Below are 24890 nucleotides of genomic sequence, written 5' to 3' on the forward strand. Positions count from 1 at the left end.
GTTTCCGGCATTCCAGTTTACTCACATGGATGAATATATTGATTGTTTATTAAGAGATGAATGTTCATGTGATATAATTTTACCGAGGATCCAAAAGAGACCGATTCATGAAGCCAACAACGAGCTTAAAGGTCGAGTATCCGTATTAAATGATGATTTGGACAACCACGAGAGGGAAAGTGATGAGGAGGACATCTTTCCTCCACCAAGACCAAGAAATGATCCAGTAGAGCCATCCCGAACAACACTTCTGTGACGACCAGGATGGCAGAGGCCACTCTAGCTCCCCACACCGAGGCCTTCCATGTGACAGAGAAAGAGAAAAGCTTCGCAGAAGTCACTCACAGAAGACAGATCATGAAAGAGGCAAGGAAAGGTCGAGAAAGAGACATCGCAGCAAGATCAGAACAACAGTCAGCGACGAGGATCTCCAGCCCATCGTCCTCATCACCGAAAAAATCGTGGAGAAAGAGAATCAAATAGAGAGAGAGGAAGGGATTGGAATCGTTGTGAACGCAAAGGAAAACAATATCGCAGTGGACGTAGTAAATGAGATACCTTTTTGAGGATGTGGTAGGAGCTGACAGTGCTCCATTTGACCTGCAACCTCACTAATATCTCACTGCCCTCTCATGAGTTGACCTCACACTTGACTGCCGCCTCATGATATGAACCTCAAGCTTCCTGTGTTATCATTATATATATAATTATACACGAAGCCTTCTTTGGACTCTTGTATGTATTTGAAGACCTGTATTCACGTTTCTGTCTTATAAGAACTATGTATTAATAAACACTGTTGTAATAAATGAATGCTATTATTTACATCTCATTATTTACCATCCCAAAGAATAATATGTACCTTTATTCAAGTACAAATAAAATATTTAAATATCTTAGCGCCTGGTGCTTGGAGAGTAGCTGTGATTAGGGTCTTCATCTGGATGAAAAATGTGAAAACCATCTTAAATGTGTTTTTTGATGTTTTTGACGTTGGTCGCAGAAAGGTGACATTTATATAAGGTATTTATATAAAGTCGTTTTTAACATTTAAAATACGTTAATTTCAGTCACTCAATTCATGGACCTTTGGTGCAAACGTATAACTAATGTTTTTAAACGTTTCTATTTTAAATTAAGTAAAAATGCTTAATGTATGTGGGTGGTTTTGTGCATGTGTGGGGTTGTGCTGGTCTGTGTGTGTGCGTGTACTTTTGATGTGTATGTTAAAGTGCAAATATGTAAGCACTACCATTACAAGAATAGGTGTATGGAGGTATTCCTTTTTTTTATTAATACATTAGGTACATCTGCATTTGTGCAGCTACCCTAGACTACATGAAGGGGGAGTACAGTGTCAAAAAGCTAGTTACATGATGCTAAAAATTCCCCATCACACTGGATGGTTAGCCCGTTTTGAATGAACAGCATGTTAAAATTTATGAATGCGTCTGTGGGGTTGACCGCTGAATGTAATGGACTTGAGTCGAGGACGGGTTGGTCCTGGGACCTCTGTTGTTTAATATATATATAAATGATTTAGATTCAGGTTTGAGTAGCAACATTTGCAAATTTGCCGATGATACGAAAATCGGTAGGGAAATTAATTCGGAAGAAGACTTACTATCACTTCAAGTTGATCTAGATAGGGTTTGAAATGGTCAATAGGATTGGCAGATGCAGTTTAATGCTGATAAATGTAAGTTCTGAGGTTAGGTAATGATGATAGAGTTACAAGATACGAGCTAGATGGTGTTGAGATTGCGAAAGGGATCTGGGAGTTATGATTAGTAAGAATTTAAGCTGAGTAGACGCAGGCTAACAGTAAGGAAAGAGCAAGAAAAATTCTTTATAGACAGCATAGAACATTGGTATAACAATTATGGGCCTGAGAATGTACAACAGTTTTATGATGACCTCATAAATAATACCTATGAGGCCATCAAAAATAGTGAGTCACGCCAAACAAAAAGAAGTACTAGTAAACAGGTCAGACACAACCAGTACTATGATGATGCTAAACTGAAAGAGCTTAAGGAGCCATGGTAACCGAAAACCTGAAGAAAAATGGAATATTTACGAAAAATTACGAAAATACTACAACGTTCTGGCAACACTCTGGTCCAAACCGTTTAATGATATCTTGAAAAATAACGTAGAGTCAAATTTCCCGCTGCAACTTTCGTGAATCTGGTCCTCGCGGCGTGAGTGCGCCGCGGGGTATTGTATCTTACGTTGTAGAAGTCTTATTTTCGTAATAGCGTTGAAAATAACATGTTATGCATAAAATGAATATAAACTCACTCATTGGCAACAGTATTGTGTGAGAGAGAGGGTGGTACGTGGCTCAGGCCCTCAGTGACTGTATGTCTCTCGTGGGAGTGGTTCTATCGCTGACGCGCTCTCACAATATCTCCCAGAACTCATGCTATTATTGTTATTTGTACTGCAATATGACTTACCAAACGAACAAGAGACAAGCATTGAAAGCTAGATGCATGCGAGCTCTCCATAGAAGGTACGAGCTGGCCGCAAATGCGTAAATCACGCATTGTCACGAGTGACCGCGAGTAGAGTAACTTGTCGCGCGCGCTACGCAACTCCAACTTTTACAACTAGATCTGGTTTCACAGCCTTTATTTATTATTCAATTTACATGAAACTTGCACACTATATGTAGAGTTTACGCCTCTAAAAACTTACGTCATTATTCTTATCTACGTAGATTTATTGATTTTATAAATAATGATACACTTCATTTTGTTGCATACGTTTTGGGAAACTTTTAAAAATCTGTATTTAGGAAAGACTTGGGTAAATACTGGTTCAGTAACAGGGTTGTTGATTTGTGGAACCAATTGCCACGTAACATTGTGGAGGTGGGGTCTCTCGATTGTTTCAAGCATGGGTTGGACATGTATATGAGTGGGATTGGATGGTTATAAATAGGAGCTGTCTCGTATGGGCCAATAGGCCTTCTGCAGTTGCCTTTGTTCTATGTTCTTATGTTTACAAGTGGATTGATGGACACAACAAACGGGATAATAATAGGGTATTAAAAGTATCAACACAAGACAGAACACGAAACAATGGGTATAAATTGGATAAATTTAGATTTAGGAAAGACTTGGGTAAATACTGGTTCAGTAACAGGGTTGTTGATTTGTGGAACCAATTACCGCATAACGTGGTGGAGGTGGTGTCCCTCGATTGTTTCAAGCGTGGGTTGGACATGTTTATGAGTGGGATTGGGTGGTTATAAATAGGAGCTGCCTCGTACGGGCCAATAGGCCTTCTGCAGTTATCTTTGTTTTTATATTCATATGCTCTCATAATCTTGCTCCTCCCCACCCGTCTTCTATCCCTCACTGACACCTGACTCCTACCCTCTTCTCTAGGACACTAATAAATACGCCTCCATCCTAAACATGGCACACCATCTGGTCACCACTTGGTCCGGGAGACATCTCCCGTCACGCAGGGTGCAGTCGCACCTCCACAGATCTCCAGTATCATCTATTGATACTGGAAATGGCTCAAAAGGGCCACCACTTACGGGCTATTCATGCCCGTGCCACCTTTTGGGTGGCTTAATCTTCTCTCTCTCTCTCTCTCTCATCAATCAATCTAAACATGGCCTCTGTAATCAGTAGGCGAAATGGCCAACCGCACGATCAGGGAAGCCCGGGCCACTCACGGCACAAACCCCCAGTATTTAGTTGAGAAAATTATAAGAACTAGGATATACGACTCTAGATACTGGAAAGAAGAATGCTTTGCCCTCTCGGCGGAATTACTAGTCGACAAAGCAATAGCCCTCAGGAGTATTGGTGGTGTTCACGGAGCCAACAGCATACCCACGCCATTCCTATGTCTCGTGCTAAAGATGCTCCACTCCAGATCCAACCTGAGACTGACATAATTATAGAATTCATCACACAAGAGGATTTTAAGTATGCTCGTGCTTTGGGGGCATTTTACTTGAGACTTGTATGTGGATCACTGAATTGTTACAAGTACCTGGAACCTCTCCTTAATGACTTTAGGAAACTACGCGTTATTGACCGTTCCGGCCAGTTCCAGTTTACTCACATGGATGAATATATTGATTGTTTATTAAGAGATGAATGTTCATGTGATATAATTTTACCGAGGATCCAAAAGAGACCGATTCATGAAGCCAACAACGAGCTTAAAGGTCGAGTATCCGTATTAAATGATGATTTGGACAACCACGAGAGGGAAAGTGATGAGGAGGACATCTTTCCTCCACCAAGACCAAGAAATGATCCAGTAGAGCCATCCCGAACAACACTCTGTGACGACCAGGATGGCAGAGGCCACTCTAGCTCCCCACACCGAGGCCTTCCATGTGACAGAGAAAGAGAAAAGCTTCGCAGAAGTCACTCACAGAAGACAGATCATGAAAGAGGCAAGGAAAGGTCGAGAAAGAGACATCGCAGCAGATCAGAACAACGTCAGCGACGAGGATCTCCAGCCCATCGTCCTCATCACCGAAAAAATCGTGGAGAAAGAGAATCAAATAGAGAGAGAGGAAGGGATTGGAATCGTTGTGAACGCAAAGGAAAACAATATCGCAGTGGACGTAGTAAATGAGATACCTTTTTGAGGATGTGGTAGGAGCTGACAGTGCTCCATTTGACCTGCAACCTCACTAATATCTCACTGCCCTCTCATGAGTTGACCTCACACTTGACTGCCGCCTCATGATATGAACCTCAAGCTTCCTGTGTTATCATTATATATATAATTATACACGAAGCCTTCTTTGGACTCTTGTATGTATTTGAAGACCTGTATTCACGTTTCTGTCTTATAAGAACTATGTATTAATAAACACTGTTGTAATAAATGAATGCTATTATTTACATCTCATTATTTACCATCCCAAAGAATAATATGTACCTTTATTCAAGTACAAATAAAATATTTAAATATCTTAGCGCCTGGTGCTTGGAGAGTAGCTGTGATTAGGGTCTTCATCTGGATGAAAAATGTGAAAACCTTCTTAAATGTGTTTTTTGATGTTTTTGACGTTGGTCGCAGAAAGGTGACATTTATATAAGGTATTTATATAAAGTCGTTTTTAACATTTAAAATACGTTAATTTCAGTCACTCAATTCATGGACCTTTGGTGCAAACGTATAACTAATGTTTTTAAACGTTTCTATTTTAAATTAAGTAAAAATGCTTAATGTATGTGGGTGGTTTTGTGCATGTGTGGGGTTGTGCTGGTCTGTGTGTGTGCGTGTACTTTTGATGTGTATGTTAAAGTGCAAATATGTAAGCACTACCATTACAAGAATAGGTGTATGGAGGTATTCCTTTTTTTTATTAATACATTAGGTACATCTGCATTTGTGCAGCTACCCTAGACTACATGAAGGGGGAGTACAGTGTCAAAAAGCTAGTTACGTGATGCTAAAAATTCCCCATCACACTGGATGGTTAGCCCGTTTTGAATGAACAGCATGTTAAAATTTATGAATGCGTCTGTGGGGTTGACCGCTGAATGTAATGGACTTGAGTCGAGGACGGGTTGGTCCTGGGACCTCTGTTGTTTAATATATATATAAATGATTTAGATTCAGGTTTGAGTAGCAACATTTGCAAATTTGCCGATGATACGAAAATCGGTAGGGAAATTAATTCGGAAGAAGACTTACTATCACTTCAAGTTGATCTAGATAGGGTTTTGAAATGGTCAAAGGATTGGCAGATGCAGTTTAATGCTGATAAATGTAAAGTTCTGAGGTTAGGTAATGATGATAGAGTTACAAGATACGAGCTAGATGGTGTTGAGATTGCGAAAGGGATCTGGGAGTTATGATTAGTAAGAATTTAAGCTGAGTAGACGCAGGCTAACAGTAAGGAAAGAGCAAGAAAAATTCTTTATAGACAGCATAGAACATTGGTATAACAATTATGGGCCTGAGAATGTACAACAGTTTTATGATGACCTCATAAATAATACCTATGAGGCCATCAAAAATAGTGAGTCACGCCAAACAAAAAGAAGTACTAGTAAACAGGTCAGACACAACCAGTACTATGATGATGCTAAACTGAAAGAGCTTAAGGAGCCATGGTAACCGAAAACCTGAAGAAAAATGGAATATTTACGAAAAATTACGAAAAATACTACAACGTTCTGGCAACACTGTGGTCCAAACCGTTTAATGATATCTTGAAAAATAACGTAGAGTCAAATTTCCCGCTGCAACTTTCGTGAATCTGGTCCTCGCGGCGTGAGTGCGCCGCGGGGTATTGTATCTTACGTTGTAGAAGTCTTATTTTTCGTAATAGCGTTGAAAATAACATGTTATGCATAAAATGAATATAAACTCACTCATTGGCAACAGTATTGTGTGAGAGAGAGGGTGGTACGTGGCTCAGGCCCTCAGTGACTGTATGTCTCTCGTGGGGAGTGGTTCTATCGCTGACGCGCTCTCACAATATCTCCCAGAACTCATGCTATTATTGTTATTTGTACTGCAATATGACTTACCAAACGAACAAGAGACAAGCATTGAAAGCTAGATGCATGCGAGCTCTCCATAGAAGGTACGAGCTGGCCGCAAATGCGTAAATCACGCATTGTCACGAGTGACCGCGAGTAGAGTAACTTGTCGCGCGCGCTACGCAACTCCAACTTTTACAACTAGATCTGGTTTCACAGCCTTTATTTATTATTCAATTTACATGAAACTTGCACACTATATGTAGAGTTTACGCCTCTAAAAACTTACGTCATTATTCTTATCTACGTAGATTTATTGATTTTATAAATAATGATACACTTCATTTTGTTGCATACGTTTTTGGGAAACTTTTAAAAATCTGTATTTAGGAAAGACTTGGGTAAATACTGGTTCAGTAACAGGGTTGTTGATTTGTGGAACCAATTGCCACGTAACATTGTGGAGGTGGGGTCTCTCGATTGTTTCAAGCATGGGTTGGACATGTATATGAGTGGGATTGGATGGTTATAAATAGGAGCTGTCTCGTATGGGCCAATAGGCCTTCTGCAGTTGCCTTTGTTCTATGTTCTTATGTTTACAAGTGGATTGATGGACACAACAAACGGGATAATAATAGGGTATTAAAAGTATCAACACAAGACAGAACACGAAACAATGGGTATAAATTGGATAAATTTAGATTTAGGAAAGACTTGGGTAAATACTGGTTCAGTAACAGGGTTGTTGATTTGTGGAACCAATTACCGCATAACGTGGTGGAGGTGGTGTCCCTCGATTGTTTCAAGCGCGGGTTGGACATGTTTATGAGTGGGATTGGGTGGTTATAAATAGGAGCTGCCTCGTACGGGCCAATAGGCCTTCTGCAGTTATCTTTGTTTTTATATTCATATGCTCTCATAATCTTGCTCCTCCCCACCCGTCTTCTATCCCTCACTGACACCTGACTCCTACCCTCTTCTCTAGGACACTAATAAATACGCCTCCATCCTAAACATGGCACACCATCTGGTCACCACTTGGTCCGGGAGACATCTCCCGTCACGCAGGGTGCAGTCGCACCTCCACAGATCTCCAGTATCATCTATTGATACTGGAAATGGCTCAAAAGGGCCACCACTTACGGGCTATTCATGCCCGTGCCACCTTTTGGGTGGCTTAATCTTCTCTCTCTCTCTCATCAATCAATCTAAACATGGCCTCTGTAATCAGTAGGCGAAATGGCCAACCGCACGATCAGGGAAGCCCGGGCCACTCACGGCACAAACCCCCAGTATTTAGTTGAGAAAATTATAAGAACTAGGATATACGACTCTAGATACTGAAAAGAAGAATGCTTTGCCCTCTCGGCGGAATTACTAGTCGACAAAGCAATAGCCCTCAGGAGTATTGGTGGTGTTCACGGAGCCAACAGCATACCCACGCCATTCCTATGTCTCGTGCTAAAGATGCTCCACTCCAGATCCAACCTGAGACTGACATAATTATAGAATTCATCACACAAGAGGATTTTAAGTATGCTCGTGCTTTGGGGGCATTTTACTTGAGACTTGTATGTGGATCACTGAATTGTTACAAGTACCTGGAACCTCTCCTTAATGACTTTAGGAAACTACGCGTTATTGACCGTTCCGGCCAGTTCCAGTTTACTCACATGGATGAATATATTGATTGTTTATTAAGAGATGAATGTTCATGTGATATAATTTTACCGAGGATCCAAAAGAGACCGATTCATGAAGCCAACAACGAGCTTAAAGGTCGAGTATCCGTATTAAATGATGATTTGGACAACCACGAGAGGGAAAGTGATGAGGAGGACATCTTTCCTCCACCAAGACCAAGAAATGATCCAGTAGAGCCATCCCGAACAACACTCTGTGACGACCAGGATGGCAGAGGCCACTCTAGCTCCCCACACCGAGGCCTTCCATGTGACAGAGAAAGAGAAAAGCTTCGCAGAAGTCACTCACAGAAGACAGATCATGAAAGAGGCAAGGAAAGGTCGAGAAAGAGACATCGCAGCAGATCAGAACAACGTCAGCGACGAGGATCTCCAGCCCATCGTCCTCATCACCGAAAAAATCGTGGAGAAAGAGAATCAAATAGAGAGAGAGGAAGGGATTGGAATCGTTGTGAACGCAAAGGAAAACAATATCGCAGTGGACGTAGTAAATGAGATACCTTTTTGAGGATGTGGTAGGAGCTGACAGTGCTCCATTTGACCTGCAACCTCACTAATATCTCACTGCCCTCTCATGAGTTGACCTCACACTTGACTGCCGCCTCATGATATGAACCTCAAGCTTCCTGTGTTATCATTATATATATAATTATACACGAAGCCTTCTTTGGACTCTTGTATGTATTTGAAGACCTGTATTCACGTTTCTGTCTTATAAGAACTATGTATTAATAAACACTGTTGTAATAAATGAATGCTATTATTTACATCTCATTATTTACCATCCCAAAGAATAATATGTACCTTTATTCAAGTACAAATAAAATATTTAAATATCTTAGCGCCTGGTGCTTGGAGAGTAGCTGTGATTAGGGTCTTCATCTGGATGAAAAATGTGAAAACCATCTTAAATGTGTTTTTTGATGTTTTTGACGTTGGTCGCAGAAAGGTGACATTTATATAAGGTATTTATATAAAGTCGTTTTTAACATTTAAAATACGTTAATTTCAGTCACTCAATTCATGGACCTTTGGTGCAAACGTATAACTAATGTTTTTAAACGTTTCTATTTTAAATTAAGTAAAAATGCTTAATGTATGTGGGTGGTTTTGTGCATGTGTGGGGTTGTGCTGGTCTGTGTGTGTGCGTGTACTTTTGATGTGTATGTTAAAGTGCAAATATGTAAGCACTACCATTACAAGAATAGGTGTATGGAGGTATTCCTTTTTTTTATTAATACATTAGGTACATCTGCATTTGTGCAGCTACCCTAGACTACATGAAGGGGGAGTACAGTGTCAAAAAGCTAGTTACATGATGCTAAAAATTCCCCATCACACTGGATGGTTAGCCCGTTTTGAATGAACAGCATGTTAAAATTTATGAATGCGTCTGTGGGGTTGACCGCTGAATGTAATGGACTTGAGTCGAGGACGGGTTGGTCCTGGGACCTCTGTTGTTTAATATATATATAAATGATTTAGATTCAGGTTTGAGTAGCAACATTTGCAAATTTGCCGATGATACGAAAATCGGTAGGGAAATTAATTCGGAAGAAGACTTACTATCACTTCAAGTTGATCTAGATAGGGTTTGAAATGGTCAAAGGATTGGCAGATGCAGTTTAATGCTGATAAATGTAAAGTTCTGAGGTTAGGTAATGATGATAGAGTTACAAGATACGAGCTAGATGGTGTTGAGATTGCGAAAGGGATCTGGGAGTTATGATTAGTAAGAATTTAAGCTGAGTAGACGCAGGCTAACAGTAAGGAAAGAGCAAGAAAAATTCTTTATAGACAGCATAGAACATTGGTATAACAATTATGGGCCTGAGAATGTACAACAGTTTTATGATGACCTCATAAATAATACCTATGAGGCCATCAAAAATAGTGAGTCACGCCAAACAAAAAGAAGTACTAGTAAACAGGTCAGACACAACCAGTACTATGATGATGCTAAACTGAAAGAGCTTAAGGAGCCATGGTAACCGAAAACCTGAAGAAAAATGGAATATTTACGAAAAATTACGAAAAATACTACAACGTTCTGGCAACACTCTGGTCCAAACCGTTTAATGATATCTTGAAAAATAACGTAGAGTCAAATTTCCCGCTGCAACTTTCGTGAATCTGGTCCTCGCGGCGTGAGTGCGCCGCGGGGTATTGTATCTTACGTTGTAGAAGTCTTATTTTTCGTAATAGCGTTGAAAATAACATGTTATGCATAAAATGAATATAAACTCACTCATTGGCAACAGTATTGTGTGAGAGAGAGGGTGGTACGTGGCTCAGGCCCTCAGTGACTGTATGTCTCTCGTGGGGAGTGGTTCTATCGCTGACGCGCTCTCACAATATCTCCCAGAACTCATGCTATTATTGTTATTTGTACTGCAATATGACTTACCAAACGAACAAGAGACAAGCATTGAAAGCTAGATGCATGCGAGCTCTCCATAGAAGGTACGAGCTGGCCGCAAATGCGTAAATCACGCATTGTCACGAGTGACCGCGAGTAGAGTAACTTGTCGCGCGCGCTACGCAACTCCAACTTTTACAACTAGATCTGGTTTCACAGCCTTTATTTATTATTCAATTTACATGAAACTTGCACACTATATGTAGAGTTTACGCCTCTAAAAACTTACGTCATTATTCTTATCTACGTAGATTTATTGATTTTATAAATAATGATACACTTCATTTTGTTGCATACGTTTTTGGGAAACTTTTAAAAATCTGTATTTAGGAAAGACTTGGGTAAATACTGGTTCAGTAACAGGGTTGTTGATTTGTGGAACCAATTGCCACGTAACATTGTGGAGGTGGGGTCTCTCGATTGTTTCAAGCATGGGTTGGACATGTATATGAGTGGGATTGGATGGTTATAAATAGGAGCTGTCTCGTATGGGCCAATAGGCCTTCTGCAGTTGCCTTTGTTCTATGTTCTTATGTTTACAAGTGGATTGATGGACACAACAAACGGGATAATAATAGGGTATTAAAAGTATCAACACAAGACAGAACACGAAACAATGGGTATAAATTGGATAAATTTAGATTTAGGAAAGACTTGGGTAAATACTGGTTCAGTAACAGGGTTGTTGATTTGTGGAACCAATTACCGCATAACGTGGTGGAGGTGGTGTCCCTCGATTGTTTCAAGCGTGGGTTGGACATGTTTATGAGTGGGATTGGGTGGTTATAAATAGGAGCTGCCTCGTACGGGCCAATAGGCCTTCTGCAGTTATCTTTGTTTTTATATTCATATGCTCTCATAATCTTGCTCCTCCCCACCCGTCTTCTATCCCTCACTGACACCTGACTCCTACCCTCTTCTCTAGGACACTAATAAATACGCCTCCATCCTAAACATGGCACACCATCTGGTCACCACTTGGTCCGGGAGACATCTCCCGTCACGCAGGGTGCAGTCGCACCTCCACAGATCTCCAGTATCATCTATTGATACTGGAAATGGCTCAAAAGGGCCACCACTTACGGGCTATTCATGCCCGTGCCACCTTTTGGGTGGCTTAATCTTCTCTCTCTCTCTCTCTCTCATCAATCAATCTAAACATGGCCTCTGTAATCAGTAGGCGAAATGGCCAACCGCACGATCAGGGAAGCCCGGGCCACTCACGGCACAAACCCCCAGTATTTAGTTGAGAAAATTATAAGAACTAGGATATACGACTCTAGATACTGGAAAGAAGAATGCTTTGCCCTCTCGGCGGAATTACTAGTCGACAAAGCAATAGCCCTCAGGTGTATTGGTGGTGTTCACGGAGCCAACAGCATACCCACGCCATTCCTATGTCTCGTGCTAAAGATGCTCCAGATCCAACCTGAGACTGACATAATTATAGAATTCATCACACAAGAGGATTTTAAGTATGCTCGTGCTTTGGGGGCATTTTACTTGAGACTTGTATGTGGATCACTGAATTGTTACAAGTACCTGGAACCTCTCCTTAATGACTTTAGGAAACTACGCGTTATTGACCGTTCCGGCCAGTTCCAGTTTACTCACATGGATGAATATATTGATTGTTTATTAAGAGATGAATGTTCATGTGATATAATTTTACCGAGGATCCAAAAGAGACCGATTCATGAAGCCAACAACGAGCTTAAAGGTCGAGTATCCGTATTAAATGATGATTTGGACAACCACGAGAGGGAAAGTGATGAGGAGGACATCTTTCCTCCACCAAGACCAAGAAATGATCCAGTAGAGCCATCCCGAACAACACTCTGTGACGACCAGGATGGCAGAGGCCACTCTAGCTCCCCACACCGAGGCCTTCCATGTGACAGAGAAAGAGAAAAGCTTCGCAGAAGTCACTCACAGAAGACAGATCATGAAAGAGGCAAGGAAAGGTCGAGAAAGAGACATCACAGCAGATCAGAACAACGTCAGCGACGAGGATCTCCAGCCCATCGTCCTCATCACCGAAAAAATCGTGGAGAAAGAGAATCAAATAGAGAGAGAGGAAGGGATTGGAATCGTTGTGAACGCAAAGGAAAACAATATCGCAGTGGACGTAGTAAATGAGATACCTTTTTGAGGATGTGGTAGGAGCTGACAGTGCTCCATTTGACCTGCAACCTCACTAATATCTCACTGCCCTCTCATGAGTTGACCTCACACTTGACTGCCGCCTCATGATATGAACCTCAAGCTTCCTGTGTTATCATTATATATATAATTATACACGAAGCCTTCTTTGGACTCTTGTATGTATTTGAAGACCTGTATTCACGTTTCTTGTCTTATAAGAACTATGTATTAATAAACACTGTTGTAATAAATGAATGCTATTATTTTCATCTCATTATTTACCATCCCAAAGAATAATATGTACCTTTATTCAAGTACAAATAAAATATTTAAATATCTTAGCGCCTGGTGCTTGGAGAGTAGCTGTGATTAGGGTCTTCATCTGGATGAAAAATGTGAAAACCATCTTAAATGTGTTTTTTGATGTTTTTGACGTTGGTCGCAGAAAGGTGACATTTATATAAGGTATTTATATAAAGTCGTTTTTAACATATAAAATACGTTAATTTCAGTCACTCAATTCATGGACCTTTGGTGCAAACGTATAACTAATGTTTTTAAACGTTTCTATTTTAAATTAAGTAAAAATGCTTAATGTATGTGGGTGGTTTTGTGCATGTGTGGGGTTGTGCTGGTCTGTGTGTGTGCGTGTACTTTTGATGTGTATGTTAAAGTGCAAATATGTAAGCACTACCATTACAAGAATAGGTGTATGGAGGTATTCCTTTTTTTATTAATACATTAGGTACATCTTCATTTGTGCAGCTACCCTAGACTACATGAAGGGGGAGTACAGTGTCAAAAAGCTAGTTACGTGATGCTAAAAATTCCCCATCACACTGGATGGTTAGCCCGTTTTGAATGAACAGCATGTTAAAATTTATGAATGCGTCTGTGGGGTTGACCGCTGAATGTAATGGACTTGAGTCGAGGACGGGTTGGTCCTGGGACCTCTGTTGTTTAATATATATATAAATGATTTAGATTCAGGTTTTAGTAGCAACATTTGCAAATTTGCCGATGATACGAAAATCGGTAGGGAAACTAATTCGGAAGAAGACTTACTATCACTTCAAGTTGATCTAGATAGGGTTTTGAAATGGTCAAAGGATTGGCAGATGCAGTTTAATGCTGATAAATGTAAAGTTCTGAGGTTAGGTAATGATGATAGAGTTACAAGATACGAGCTAGAAGGTGTTGAGATTGCGAAAGGGATCTGGGAGTTATGATTAGTAAGAATTTAAGCTGAGTAGACGCAGGCTAACAGTAAGGAAAGAGCAAGAAAAATTCTTTATAGACAGCATAGAACATTGGTATAACAATTATGGGCCTGAGAATGTACAACAGTTTTATGATGACCTCATAAATAATACCTATGAGGCCATCAAAAATAGTGAGTCACGCCAAACAAAAAGAAGTACTAGTAAACAGGTCAGACACAACCAGTACTATGATGATGCTAAACTGAAAGAGCTTAAGGAGCCATGGTAACCGAAAACCTGAAGAAAAATGGAATATTTACGAAAAATTACGAAAAATACTACAACGTTCTGGCAACACTGTGGTCCACACCGTTTAATGATATCTTGAAAAATAACGTAGAGTCAAATTTCCCGCTGCAACTTTCGTGAATCTGGTCCTCGCGGCGTGAGTGCGCCGCGGGGTATTGTATCTTACGTTGTAGAAGTCTTATTTTTCGTAATAGCGTTGAAAATAACATGTTATGCATAAAATGAATATAAACTCACTCATTGGCAACAGTATTGTGTGAGAGAGAGGGTGGTACGTGGCTCAGGCCCTCAGTGACTGTATGTCTCTCGTGGGGAGTGGTTCTATCGCTGACGCGCTCTCACAATATCTCCCAGAACTTATGCTATTATTGTTATTTGTACTGCAATATGACTTACCAAACGAACAAGAGACAAGCATTGAAAGCTAGATGCATGCGAGCTCTCCATAGAAGGTACGAGCTGGCCGCAAATGCGTAAATCACGCATTGTCACGAGTGACCGCGAGTAGAGTAACTTGTCGCGCGCGCTACGCAACTCCAACTTTTACAACTAGATCTGGTTTCACAGCCTTTATTTATTATTCAATTTACATGAAACTTGCACACTATATGTAGAGTTTACGCCTCTAAAAACTTACGTCATTATTCTTATCTACGTAGATTTATTGATTTTATAAATAATGATACACTTCAGTTTGTTGCATACGTTTTTGGGAAACTTTTAAAAATCTGTATTTAGGAAAGACTTGGGTAAATACTGGTTCAGTAACAGGGTTGTTGATTTGTGGAACCAATTGCCACGTAACATTGTGGAGGTGGGGTCTCTCGATTGTTTCAAGCATGGGTTGGACATGTATATGAGTGGGATTGGATGGTTATAAATAGGAGCTGTCTCGTATGGGCCAATAGGCCTTCTGCAGTTGCCTTTGTTCTATGTTCTTATGTTTACAAGTGGATTGATGGACACAACAAACGGGATAATAATAGGGTATTAAAAGTATCAACACAAGACAGAACACGAAACAATGGGTATAAATTGGATAAATTTAGATTTAGGAAAGACTTGGGTAAATACTGGTTCAGTAACAGGGTTGTTGATTTGTGGAACCAATTACCGCATAACGTGGTGGAGGTGGTGTCCCTCGATTGTTTCAAGCGCGGGTTGGACATGTTTATGAGTGGGATTGGGTGGTTATAAATAGGAGCTGCCTCGTACGGGCCAATAGGCCTTCTGCAGTTATCTTTGTTTTTATATTCATATGCTCTCATAATCTTGCTCCTCCCCACCCGTCTTCTATCCCTCACTGACACCTGACTCCTACCCTCTTCTCTAGGACACTAATAAATACGCCTCCATCCTAAACATGGCACACCATCTGGTCACCACTTGGTCCGGGAGACATCTCCCGTCACGCAGGGTGCAGTCGCACCTCCACAGATCTCCAGTATCATCTATTGATACTGGAAATGGCTCAAAAGGGCCACCACTTACGGGCTATACATGCCCGTGCCACCTTTTGGGTGGCTTAATCTTCTCTCTCTCTCTCTCTCTCATCAATCAATCTAAACATGGCCTCTGTAATCAGTAGGCGAAATGGCCAACCGCACGATCAGGGAAGCCCGGGCCACTCACGGCACAAACCCCCAGTATTTAGTTGAGAAAATTATAAGAACTAGGATATACGACTCTAGATACTGGAAAGAAGAATGCTTTGCCCTCTCGGCGGAATTACTAGTCGACAAAGCAATAGCCCTCAGGTGTATTGGTGGTGTTCACGGAGCCAACAGCATACCCACGCCATTCCAATGTCTCGTGCTAAAGATGCTCCAGATCCAACCTGAGACTGACATAATTATAGAATTCATCACACAAGAGGATTTTAAGTATGCTCGTGCTTTGGGGGCATTTTACTTGAGACTTGTATGTGGATCACTGAATTGTTACAAGTACCTGGAACCTCTCCTTAATGACTTTAGGAAACTACGCGTTATTGACCGTTCCGGCCAGTTCCAGTTTACTCACATGGATGAATATATTGATTGTTTATTAAGAGATGAATGTTCATGTGATATAATTTTACCGAGGATCCAAAAGAGACCGATTCATGAAGCCAACAACGAGCTTAAAGGTCGAGTATCCGTATTAAATGATGATTTGGACAACCACGAGAGGGAAAGTGATGAGGAGGACATCTTTCCTCCACCAAGACCAAGAAATGATCCAGTAGAGCCATCCCGAACAACACTCTGTGACGACCAGGATGGCAGAGGCCACTCTAGCTCCCCACACCGAGGCCTTCCATGTGACAGAGAAAGAGAAAAGCTTCGCAGAAGTCACTCACAGAAGACAGATCATGAAAGAGGCAAGGAAAGGTCGAGAAAGAGACATCGCAGCAGATCAGAACAACGTCAGCGACGAGGATCTCCAGCCCATCGTCCTCATCACCGAAAAAATCGTGGAGAAAGAGAATCAAATAGAGAGAGAGGAAGGGATTGGAATCGTTGTGAACGCAAAGGAAAACAATATCGCAGTGGACGTAGTAAATGAGATACCTTTATGAGGATGTGGTAGGAGCTGACAGTGCTCCATTTGACCTGCAACCTCACTAATATCTCACTGCCCTCTCATGAGTTGACCTCACACTTGACTGCCGCCTCATGATATGAACCTCAAGCTTCCTGTGTTGTCATTATATATATAATTATACACGAAGCCTTCTTTGGACTCTTGTATGTATTTGAAGACCTGTATTCACGTTTCTGTCTTATAAGAACTATGTATTAATAAACACTGTTGTAATAAATGAATGCTATTATTTTCATCTCATTATTTACCATCCCAAAGAATAATATGTACCTTTATTCAAGTACAAATAAAATATTTAAATATCTTAGCGCCTGGTGCTTGGAGAGTAGCTGTGATTAGGGTCTTCATCTGGATGAAAAATGTGAAAACCATCTTAAATGTGTTTTTTGATGTTTTTGACGTTGGTCGCAGAAAGGTGACATTTATATAAGGTATTTATATAAAGTCGTTTTTAACATATAAAATACGTTAATTTCAGTCACTCAATTCATGGACCTTTGGTGCAAACGTATAACTAATGTTTTTAAACGTTTCTATTTTAAATTAAGTAAAAATGCTTAATGTATGTGGGTGGTTTTGTGCATGTGTGGGGTTGTGCTGGTCTGTGTGTGTGCGTGTACTTTTGATGTGTATGTTAAAGTGCAAATATGTAAGCACTACCATTACAAGAATAGGTGTATGGAGGTATTCCTTTTTTTTATTAATACATTAGGTACATCTGCATTTGTGCAGCTACCCTAGACTACATGAAGGGGGAGTACAGTGTCAAAAAGCTAGTTACGTGATGCTAAAAATTCCCCATCACACTGGATGGTTAGCCCGTTTTGAATGAACAGCATGTTAAAATTTATGAATGCGTCTGTGGGGTTGACCGCTGAATGTAATGGACTTGAGTCGAGGACGGGTTGGTCCTGGGACCTCTGTTGTTTAATATATATATAAATAATTTAGATTCAGGTTTGAGTAGCAACATTTGCAAATTTGCCGATGATACGAAAATCGGTAGGGAAATTAATTCGGAACAAGTCTTACTATCACTTCAAGTTGATCTAGATAGGGTTTTGAAATGGTCAAAGGATTGGCAGATGCAGTTAATGCTGATAAATGTAAAGTTCTGAGGTTAGGTAATGATGATAGAGTTACAAGATACGAGCTAGATGGTGTTGAGATTGCGAAAGGGATCTGGGAGTTATGATTAGTAAGAATTTAAGCTGAGTAGACGCAGGCTAACAGTAAGGAAAGAGCAAGAAAAATTCTTTATAGACAGCATAGAACATTGGTATAACAATTATGGGCCTGAGAATGTACAACAGTTTTATGATGACCTCATAAATAATACCTATGAGGCCATCAAAAATAGTGAGTCACGCCAAACAAAAAGAAGTACTAGTAAACAGGTCAGACACAACCAGTACTATGATGATGCTAAACTGAAAGAGCTTAAGGAGCCATGGTAACCGAAAACCTGAAGAAAAATGGAATATTTACGAAAAATTACGAAAAATACTACAACGTTCTGGCAACACTGTGGTCCAAACCGTTTAATGATATCTTGAAAAATAACGTAGAGTCAAATTTCCCGCTGCAACTTTCGTGAATCTGGTCCTCGCGGCGTGAGTGCGCCGCGGGGTATTGTATCTTACGTTGTAGAAGTCTTATTTTTCGTAATAGCGTTGAAAATAACATGTTATGCATAAAATGAATATAAACTCACTCATTGGCAACAGTATTGTGTGAGAGAGAGGGTGGTACGTGGCTCAGGCCCTCAGTGACTGTATGTCTCTCGTGGGGAGTGGTTCTATCGCTGACGCGCTCTCACAATATCTCCCAGAACTCATGCTATTATTGTTATTTGTACTGCAATATGACTTACCAAACGAACAAGACACAAGCATTGAAAGCTAGATGCATGCGAGCTCTCCATAGAAGGTACGAGCTGGCCGCAAATGCGTAAATCACGCATTGTCACGAGTGACCGCGAGTAGAGTAACTTGTCGCGCGCGCTATGCAACTCCAACTTTAACAACTAGATCTGGTTTCACAGCCTTTATTTATTATTCAATTTACATGAAACTTGCACACTATATGTAGAGTTTACGCCTCTAAAAACTTACGTCATTATTCTTATCTACGTAGATTTATTGATTTTATAAATAATGATACACTTCATTTTGTTGCATACGTTTTTGGGAAACTTTTAAAAATCTGTATTTAGGAAAGACTTGGGTAAATACGGGTTCTGTAACAGGGTTGTTGATTTGTGGAACCAATTGCCACGTAACATTGTGGAGGTGGGGTCTCTCGATTGTTTCAAGCATGGGTTGGACATGTATATGAGTGGGATTGGGTGGTTATAAATAGGAGCTGTCTCGTATGGGCCAATAGGCCTTCTGCAGTTGCCTTTGTTCTATGTTCTTATGTTTACAAGTGGATTGATGGACACAACAAACGGGGTAATAATAGGGTATTAAAAGTATCAACACAAGACGGAACACGAAACAATGGGTATAAATTGGATAAATTTAGATTTAGGAAAGACTTGGGTAAATACTGGTTCAGTAACAGGGTTGTTGATTTGTGGAACCAATTACCGCATAACGTGGTGGAGGTGGTGTCCCTCGATTGTTTCAAGCGCGGGTTGGACATGTTTATGAGTGGGATTGGGTGGTTATAAATAGGAGCTGCCTCGTACGGGCCAATAGGCCTTCTGCAGTTATCTTTGTTTTTATATTCATATGCTCTCATAATCTTGCTTCTCCTCCCCACCCGTCTTCTATCCCTCACTGACACCTGACTCCTACCCTCTTCTCTAGGACACTAATAAATACGCCTCCATCCTAAACATGGCACACCATCTGGTCACCACTTGGTCTGGGAGACATCTCCCGTCACGCAGGGTGCAGTCGCACCTCCACAGATCTCCAGTATCATCTATTGATACTGGAAATGGTTCAAAAGGGCCACCACTTACGGGCTATTCATGCCCGTGCCACCTTTTGGGTGGCTTAATCTTCTCTCTCTCTCATCAATCAATCTAAACATGGCCTCTGTAATCAGTAGGCGACATGGCCAACCGCACGATCAGGGAAGCCCGGGCCACTCACGGCACAAACCCCCAGTATTTAGTTGAGAAAATTATAAGAACTAGGATATACGACTCTAGATACTGGAAAGAAGAATGCTTTGCCCTCTCGGCGGAATTACTAGTCGACAAAGCAATAGCCCTCAGGTGTATTGGTGGTGTTCACGGAGCCAACAGCATACCCACGCCATTCCTATGTCTCGTGCTAAAGATGCTCCAGATCCAACCTGAGACTGACATAATTATAGAATTCATCACACAAGAGGATTTTAAGTATGCTCGTGCTTTGGGGGCATTTTACTTGAGACTTGTATGTGGATCACTGAATTGTTACAAGTTCCTGGAACCTCTCCTTAATGACTTTAGGAAACTACGCGTTATTGACCGTTCCGGCCAGTTCCAGTTTACTCACATGGATGAATATATTGATTGTTTATTAAGAGATGAATGTTCATGTGATATAATTTTACCGAGGATCCAAAAGAGACCGATTCCTGAAGCCAACAACGAGCTTAAAGGTCGAGTATCCGTATTAAATGATGATTTGGACAACCACGAGAGGGAAAGTGATGAGGAGGACATCTTTCCTCCACCAAGACCAAGAAATGATCCAGTACAGCCATTCCGAACAACACTCTGTGACGACCAGGATGGCAGAGGCCACTCTAGCTCCCCACACCGAGGCCTTCCATGTGACAGAGAAAGAGAAAAGCTTCGCAGAAGTCACTCACAGAAGACAGATCATGAAAGAGGCAAGGAAAGGTCGAGAAAGAGACATCGCAGCAGATCAGAACAACGTCAGCGACGAGGATCTCCAGCCCATCGTCCCCATCACCGAAAAAATCGTGGAGAAAGAGAATCAAATAGAGAGAGAGGAAGGGATTGGAATCGTTGTGAACGCAAAGGAAAACAATATCGCAGTGGACGTAGTAAATGAGATACCTTTTTGAGGATGTGGTAGGAGCTGACAGTGCTCCATTTGACCTGCAACCTCACTAATATCTCACTGCCCTCTCATGAGTTGACCTCACACTTGACTGCCGCCTCATGATATGAACCTCAAGCTTCCTGTGTTATCATTATATATATAATTATACACGAAGCCTTCTTTGGACTCTTGTATGTATTTGAAGACCTGTATTCACGTTTCTGTCTTATAAGAACTATGTATTAATAAACACTGTTGTAATAAATGAATGCTATTATTAACATCTCATTATTTACCATCCCAAAGAATAATATGTACCTTTATTCAAGTACAAATAAAATATTTAAATATCTTAGCGCCTGGTGCTTGGAGAGTAGCTGTGATTAGCGTCTTCATCTGGATGAAAAATGTGAAAACCATCTTAAATGTGTTTTTTGATGTTTTTGACGTTGGTCGCAGAATGGTGACATTTATATAAGGTATTTATATAAAGTCGTTTTTAACATATAAAATACGTTAATTTCAGTCACTCAATTCATGGACCTTTGGTGCAAACGTATAACTAATGTTTTTAAACGTTTCTATTTTAAATTAAGTAAAAATGCTTAATGTATGTGGGTGGTTTTGTGCATGTGTGGGGTTGTGCTGGTCTGTGTGTGTGCGTGTACTTTTGATGTGTATGTTAAAGTGCAAATATGTAAGCACTACCATTACAAGAATAGGTGTATGGAGGTATTCCTTTTTTTTATTAATACATTAGGTACATCTGCATTTGTGCAGCTACCCTAGACTACATGAAGGGGGAGTACAGTGTCAAAAAGCTAGTTACGTGATGCTAAAAATTCCCCATCACACTGGATGGTTAGCCCGTTTTGAACGAACAGCATGTTAAAATTTATGAATGCGTCTGTGGGGTTGACCGCTGAATGTAATGGACTTGAGTCGAGGACGGGTTGGTCCTGGGACCTCTGTTGTTTAATATATATATAAATGATTTAGATTCAGGTTTGAGTAGCAACATTCGCAAATTTGCCGATGATACGAAAATCGGTAGGGAAATTAATTCGGAAGAAGACTTACTATCACTTCAAGTTGATCTAGATAGGGTTTTGAAACGGTCAAAGGATTAGCAGATGCAGTTTAATGCTGATAAATGTAAAGTTCTGAGGTTAGGTAATGATGATAGAGTTACAAGATACGAGCTAGATGGCGTTGAGATTGCGAAAGGGATCTGGGAGTTATGATTAGTAAGAATTTAAGCTGAGTAGACGCAGGCTAACAGTAAGGAAAGAGCAAGAAAAATTCTTTATAGACAGCATAGAACATTGGTATAACAATTATGGGCCTGAGAATGTACAACAGTTTTATGATGACCTCATAAATAATACCTATGAGGCCATCAAAAATAGTGAGTCACGCCAAACAAAAAGAAGTACTGGTAAACAGGTCAGACACAACCAGTACTATGATGATACTAAACTGAAAGAGCTTAAAGAATATCTGTCGATTTGCTATTGCATCAGCTGAGATTCGATATGGGACCATTAGGATTATAACCAACGAACTCTCTCCGTTTAGACGGTAGGTCTCCAGTTTGTGTGTGTGTGTGTGTGTGTGTGTGTGTGTGTGTGTGTGTGTGTGTGTGTGTGAGTGTATGTGTGTGTGTTAGAGAGAAATAGATGTAGTAGATATAAAAAAAGGAAAAATACATATATTTGATAGACGGGGTCCAAGAGCTAATAGCTCGATTCTGCAGATACATATAGTAAATACAAGGAGAAAATAAATACACACACACACACACACACACACATTAATTGATAATGACTGTTTTGTGTGCGTATCCATTTGTACTATTGTCAAGACCGACAGACACTTGAAGCTATGTGTGTGTATGTGTATCTGTAATTGAAGTGACATGTGTACGGTAATTATCTGTATGTGTCCATTTTAAAGGTACACATTAGTGAATGTGTATTTATGTAAATTGATTGACATATGTACGTGTGCGCGCGATTAGTGTTACTGTAATTTATATGGTTAACATTTATACGTTTGAATGACATAGTTTCCCATTATTGTCACATTTTTTGTTACATGTCTACTATTGTCAAGATGGACAGACACGTCCAGCTATGAGTGTTTATGTGTACCAGTAATTGAACTGACATGTGTACTGCAACTATCTGCGTGTGTCCATTTTAAAGGAATATATTGGTGAATGTTTATTTATGTAAATTGATTGGAATATGTATGTGGACGCTCGGTTAGTGTTACTGTAATTTATATGGTTAACGTTTGAATGACATAGTTTCTCCTCATTGTCATATTTTTTGTTACTATTTTGCTGTTCACTCTCACTCTCTCTGAATCCCGTGGACTAATTGTGCTCAAGTGTGTTTGTTTAGGGTAGCGTAACCATAGCCCTTTTACACAATAATTTGCAACTATTTGCTAAGGAACATTTCAAAAGATCATCTAAGTTTCTTATAAGTGTTCTTTTTTCTAACATACAAATCAATCACACAGCACCTAACCTCAGTCAGAAACACTTTTCTTACTATATCTCGCAACGTCTTTTGCATATATATCCTATCTTAAATAATTAACAATTTTAATTCATAACTGCCAACCCCCCTCCCATCCAAAGCTTTCAAAGCCACCAAACATCATTCCTTTCCCTTAACCTCTCCCAAATTATCTGTTGCACCAATACACAAACTAGGGGGCTTTATAGCTGAGTGGACGTCGCTCTCGACTCGTAATCGTAGCTCATTCGATCCCACGGTGATGGAACAAACGGAAATCAGCAGAGTTTCTATCATTCTGATGCCCCTGTTCCCTAGCAGTAAATATGTACCTGGGCGTTAGACAGCTGTTACGGGCTGCTTCCTGGGTGTGTGTGTGTGGAATGTTTTTTATTAGTTAGTAATAATTGATTGATTGACAGTTGAGAGGCGGGCCGAAAGAGTAGAGCTCAACCCTCGCAAGCACAACTAGGTGAACACAACTAGATAAATACTAACCAACCACGATCTCGACAATCCATTACACACACAACCCCCCCTCCCCCTCTCCCCCCCCCCCAACTCCCCAAATCGTTCTACCAATAAGTCAAGTCAATAATAAGTTTATAAGTCAATAAGTCAATAAGTTTAAGTCAATAAAAAATTAAAACAAATCAATTAATTCACCAAAAATACTAACTATAAATAAAGGGACCAAATTTGAGACATACAGCGACTCCAGCGTGGTCTAGTCGGAAGAGAACGTGTTCTCATCTGGATAGATTGCGATCGAGTCTGTCGGAACGGGTGTGTAACTGCAGGGCACAAATATTTGTGTGTCCCCTCCTGTAGCTGCCTCTGTTTCGACAGGTTCCCTGGATAGCTGGAATTGACCTGGCCCTTGGAAAGTGGGGAAGGGGTGAAATCCGTTGGGCCCACGGATGGATACCTTGGATCCATGGACCTAGAGCAGGTCTAATCACCTGGGATTCGAGCCCACGGTGGGAATAAGGGAGGAGATATGGGAAGGGGGGGGGGAAGGATGTTTCCCTGGAACCAAACCTCACATAAACCCGGACACTCACACACACACCCTCACCCGAACACTCACAGGGGCACTCACACTCACACACACCCATAGACTGTGATAAGGGAGACCATCTGAGGGGACACAGATGGCCTCCTGGACCCACAGGTATAACCGGACACACACGCACCCGGACACTCACAGGGATATACACACTCACACACAGACACACATCTATAGACACAAACTGTGATAAGGGAGACCATCTGAGGGGACACAGATGACCTCCTGGACACACAAGTATATATCAATATTTAATTTATTATTTAATTTTATTAAATAAGTAATCAAAGTAATGTTCTTTAATAAATTATTATTTTATTTATTATTTTAATATTATTAAATAATTATATTAATAAAACAAATTAAATTAAATTTAATAATTAAATATTTATTATTTAATTTACAAATATGACAGATTTTTTAAATATATATATATA

At 40.4% G+C, this 24890-nt stretch overlaps 2 protein-coding genes and 2 pseudogenes across 2 annotated transcripts; all 4 read left to right on the top strand.

Moving 5' to 3' along the window:
• The first annotated feature begins 3658 nt into the window (after positions 1-3658).
• Positions 3659-8742, top strand: LOC123747923 (pre-mRNA-splicing factor 38A pseudogene; annotated as a pseudogene).
• Positions 8743-11789: 3047 nt separating this feature from the next.
• LOC138361561 (pre-mRNA-splicing factor 38-like) lies at positions 11790-12805 on the top strand. The gene is made up of 2 exons (XM_069320830.1): positions 11790-12558; positions 12768-12805. Exons 1-2 carry the CDS (start codon positions 11790-11792, stop codon positions 12803-12805), a joined length of 807 nt encoding a protein of 268 aa, XP_069176931.1.
• A 3048-nt stretch (positions 12806-15853) lies between these two features.
• Positions 15854-16869, top strand: LOC138361562 (pre-mRNA-splicing factor 38-like). The gene is made up of 2 exons (XM_069320831.1): positions 15854-16622; positions 16832-16869. The coding sequence occupies exons 1-2, from the start codon at positions 15854-15856 to the stop codon at positions 16867-16869; spliced, it is 807 nt and encodes a 268-aa protein (XP_069176932.1).
• A 3042-nt stretch (positions 16870-19911) lies between these two features.
• On the top strand, positions 19912-20865 carry LOC123753006 (pre-mRNA-splicing factor 38A pseudogene; annotated as a pseudogene).
• Positions 20866-24890: the final 4025 nt, after the last annotated feature.

This window comes from Procambarus clarkii, unplaced genomic scaffold (assembly GCF_040958095.1).
Source record: "Procambarus clarkii isolate CNS0578487 unplaced genomic scaffold, FALCON_Pclarkii_2.0 HiC_scaffold_482, whole genome shotgun sequence".
NCBI lineage: Eukaryota > Metazoa > Arthropoda > Malacostraca > Decapoda > Cambaridae > Procambarus > Procambarus clarkii.

What these genes read in the sequence shown, in the direction of transcription:
- LOC138361561 (XM_069320830.1), top strand. Translation starts at nt 11,790, where the DNA reads ATGGCCAACCGCACGATCAGGGAAGCCCGGGCCACTCACGGCACAAAC. An exon ending in GAAGACAGATCATGAAAGAG is followed by an intron (nt 12,559 to 12,767) that starts GCAAGGAAAGGT and finishes AGGATGTGGTAG; the next exon opens with GAGCTGACAGTGCTCCATTT.
- LOC138361562 (XM_069320831.1), top strand. Translation starts at nt 15,854, where the DNA reads ATGGCCAACCGCACGATCAGGGAAGCCCGGGCCACTCACGGCACAAAC. An exon ending in GAAGACAGATCATGAAAGAG is followed by an intron (nt 16,623 to 16,831) that starts GCAAGGAAAGGT and finishes AGGATGTGGTAG; the next exon opens with GAGCTGACAGTGCTCCATTT.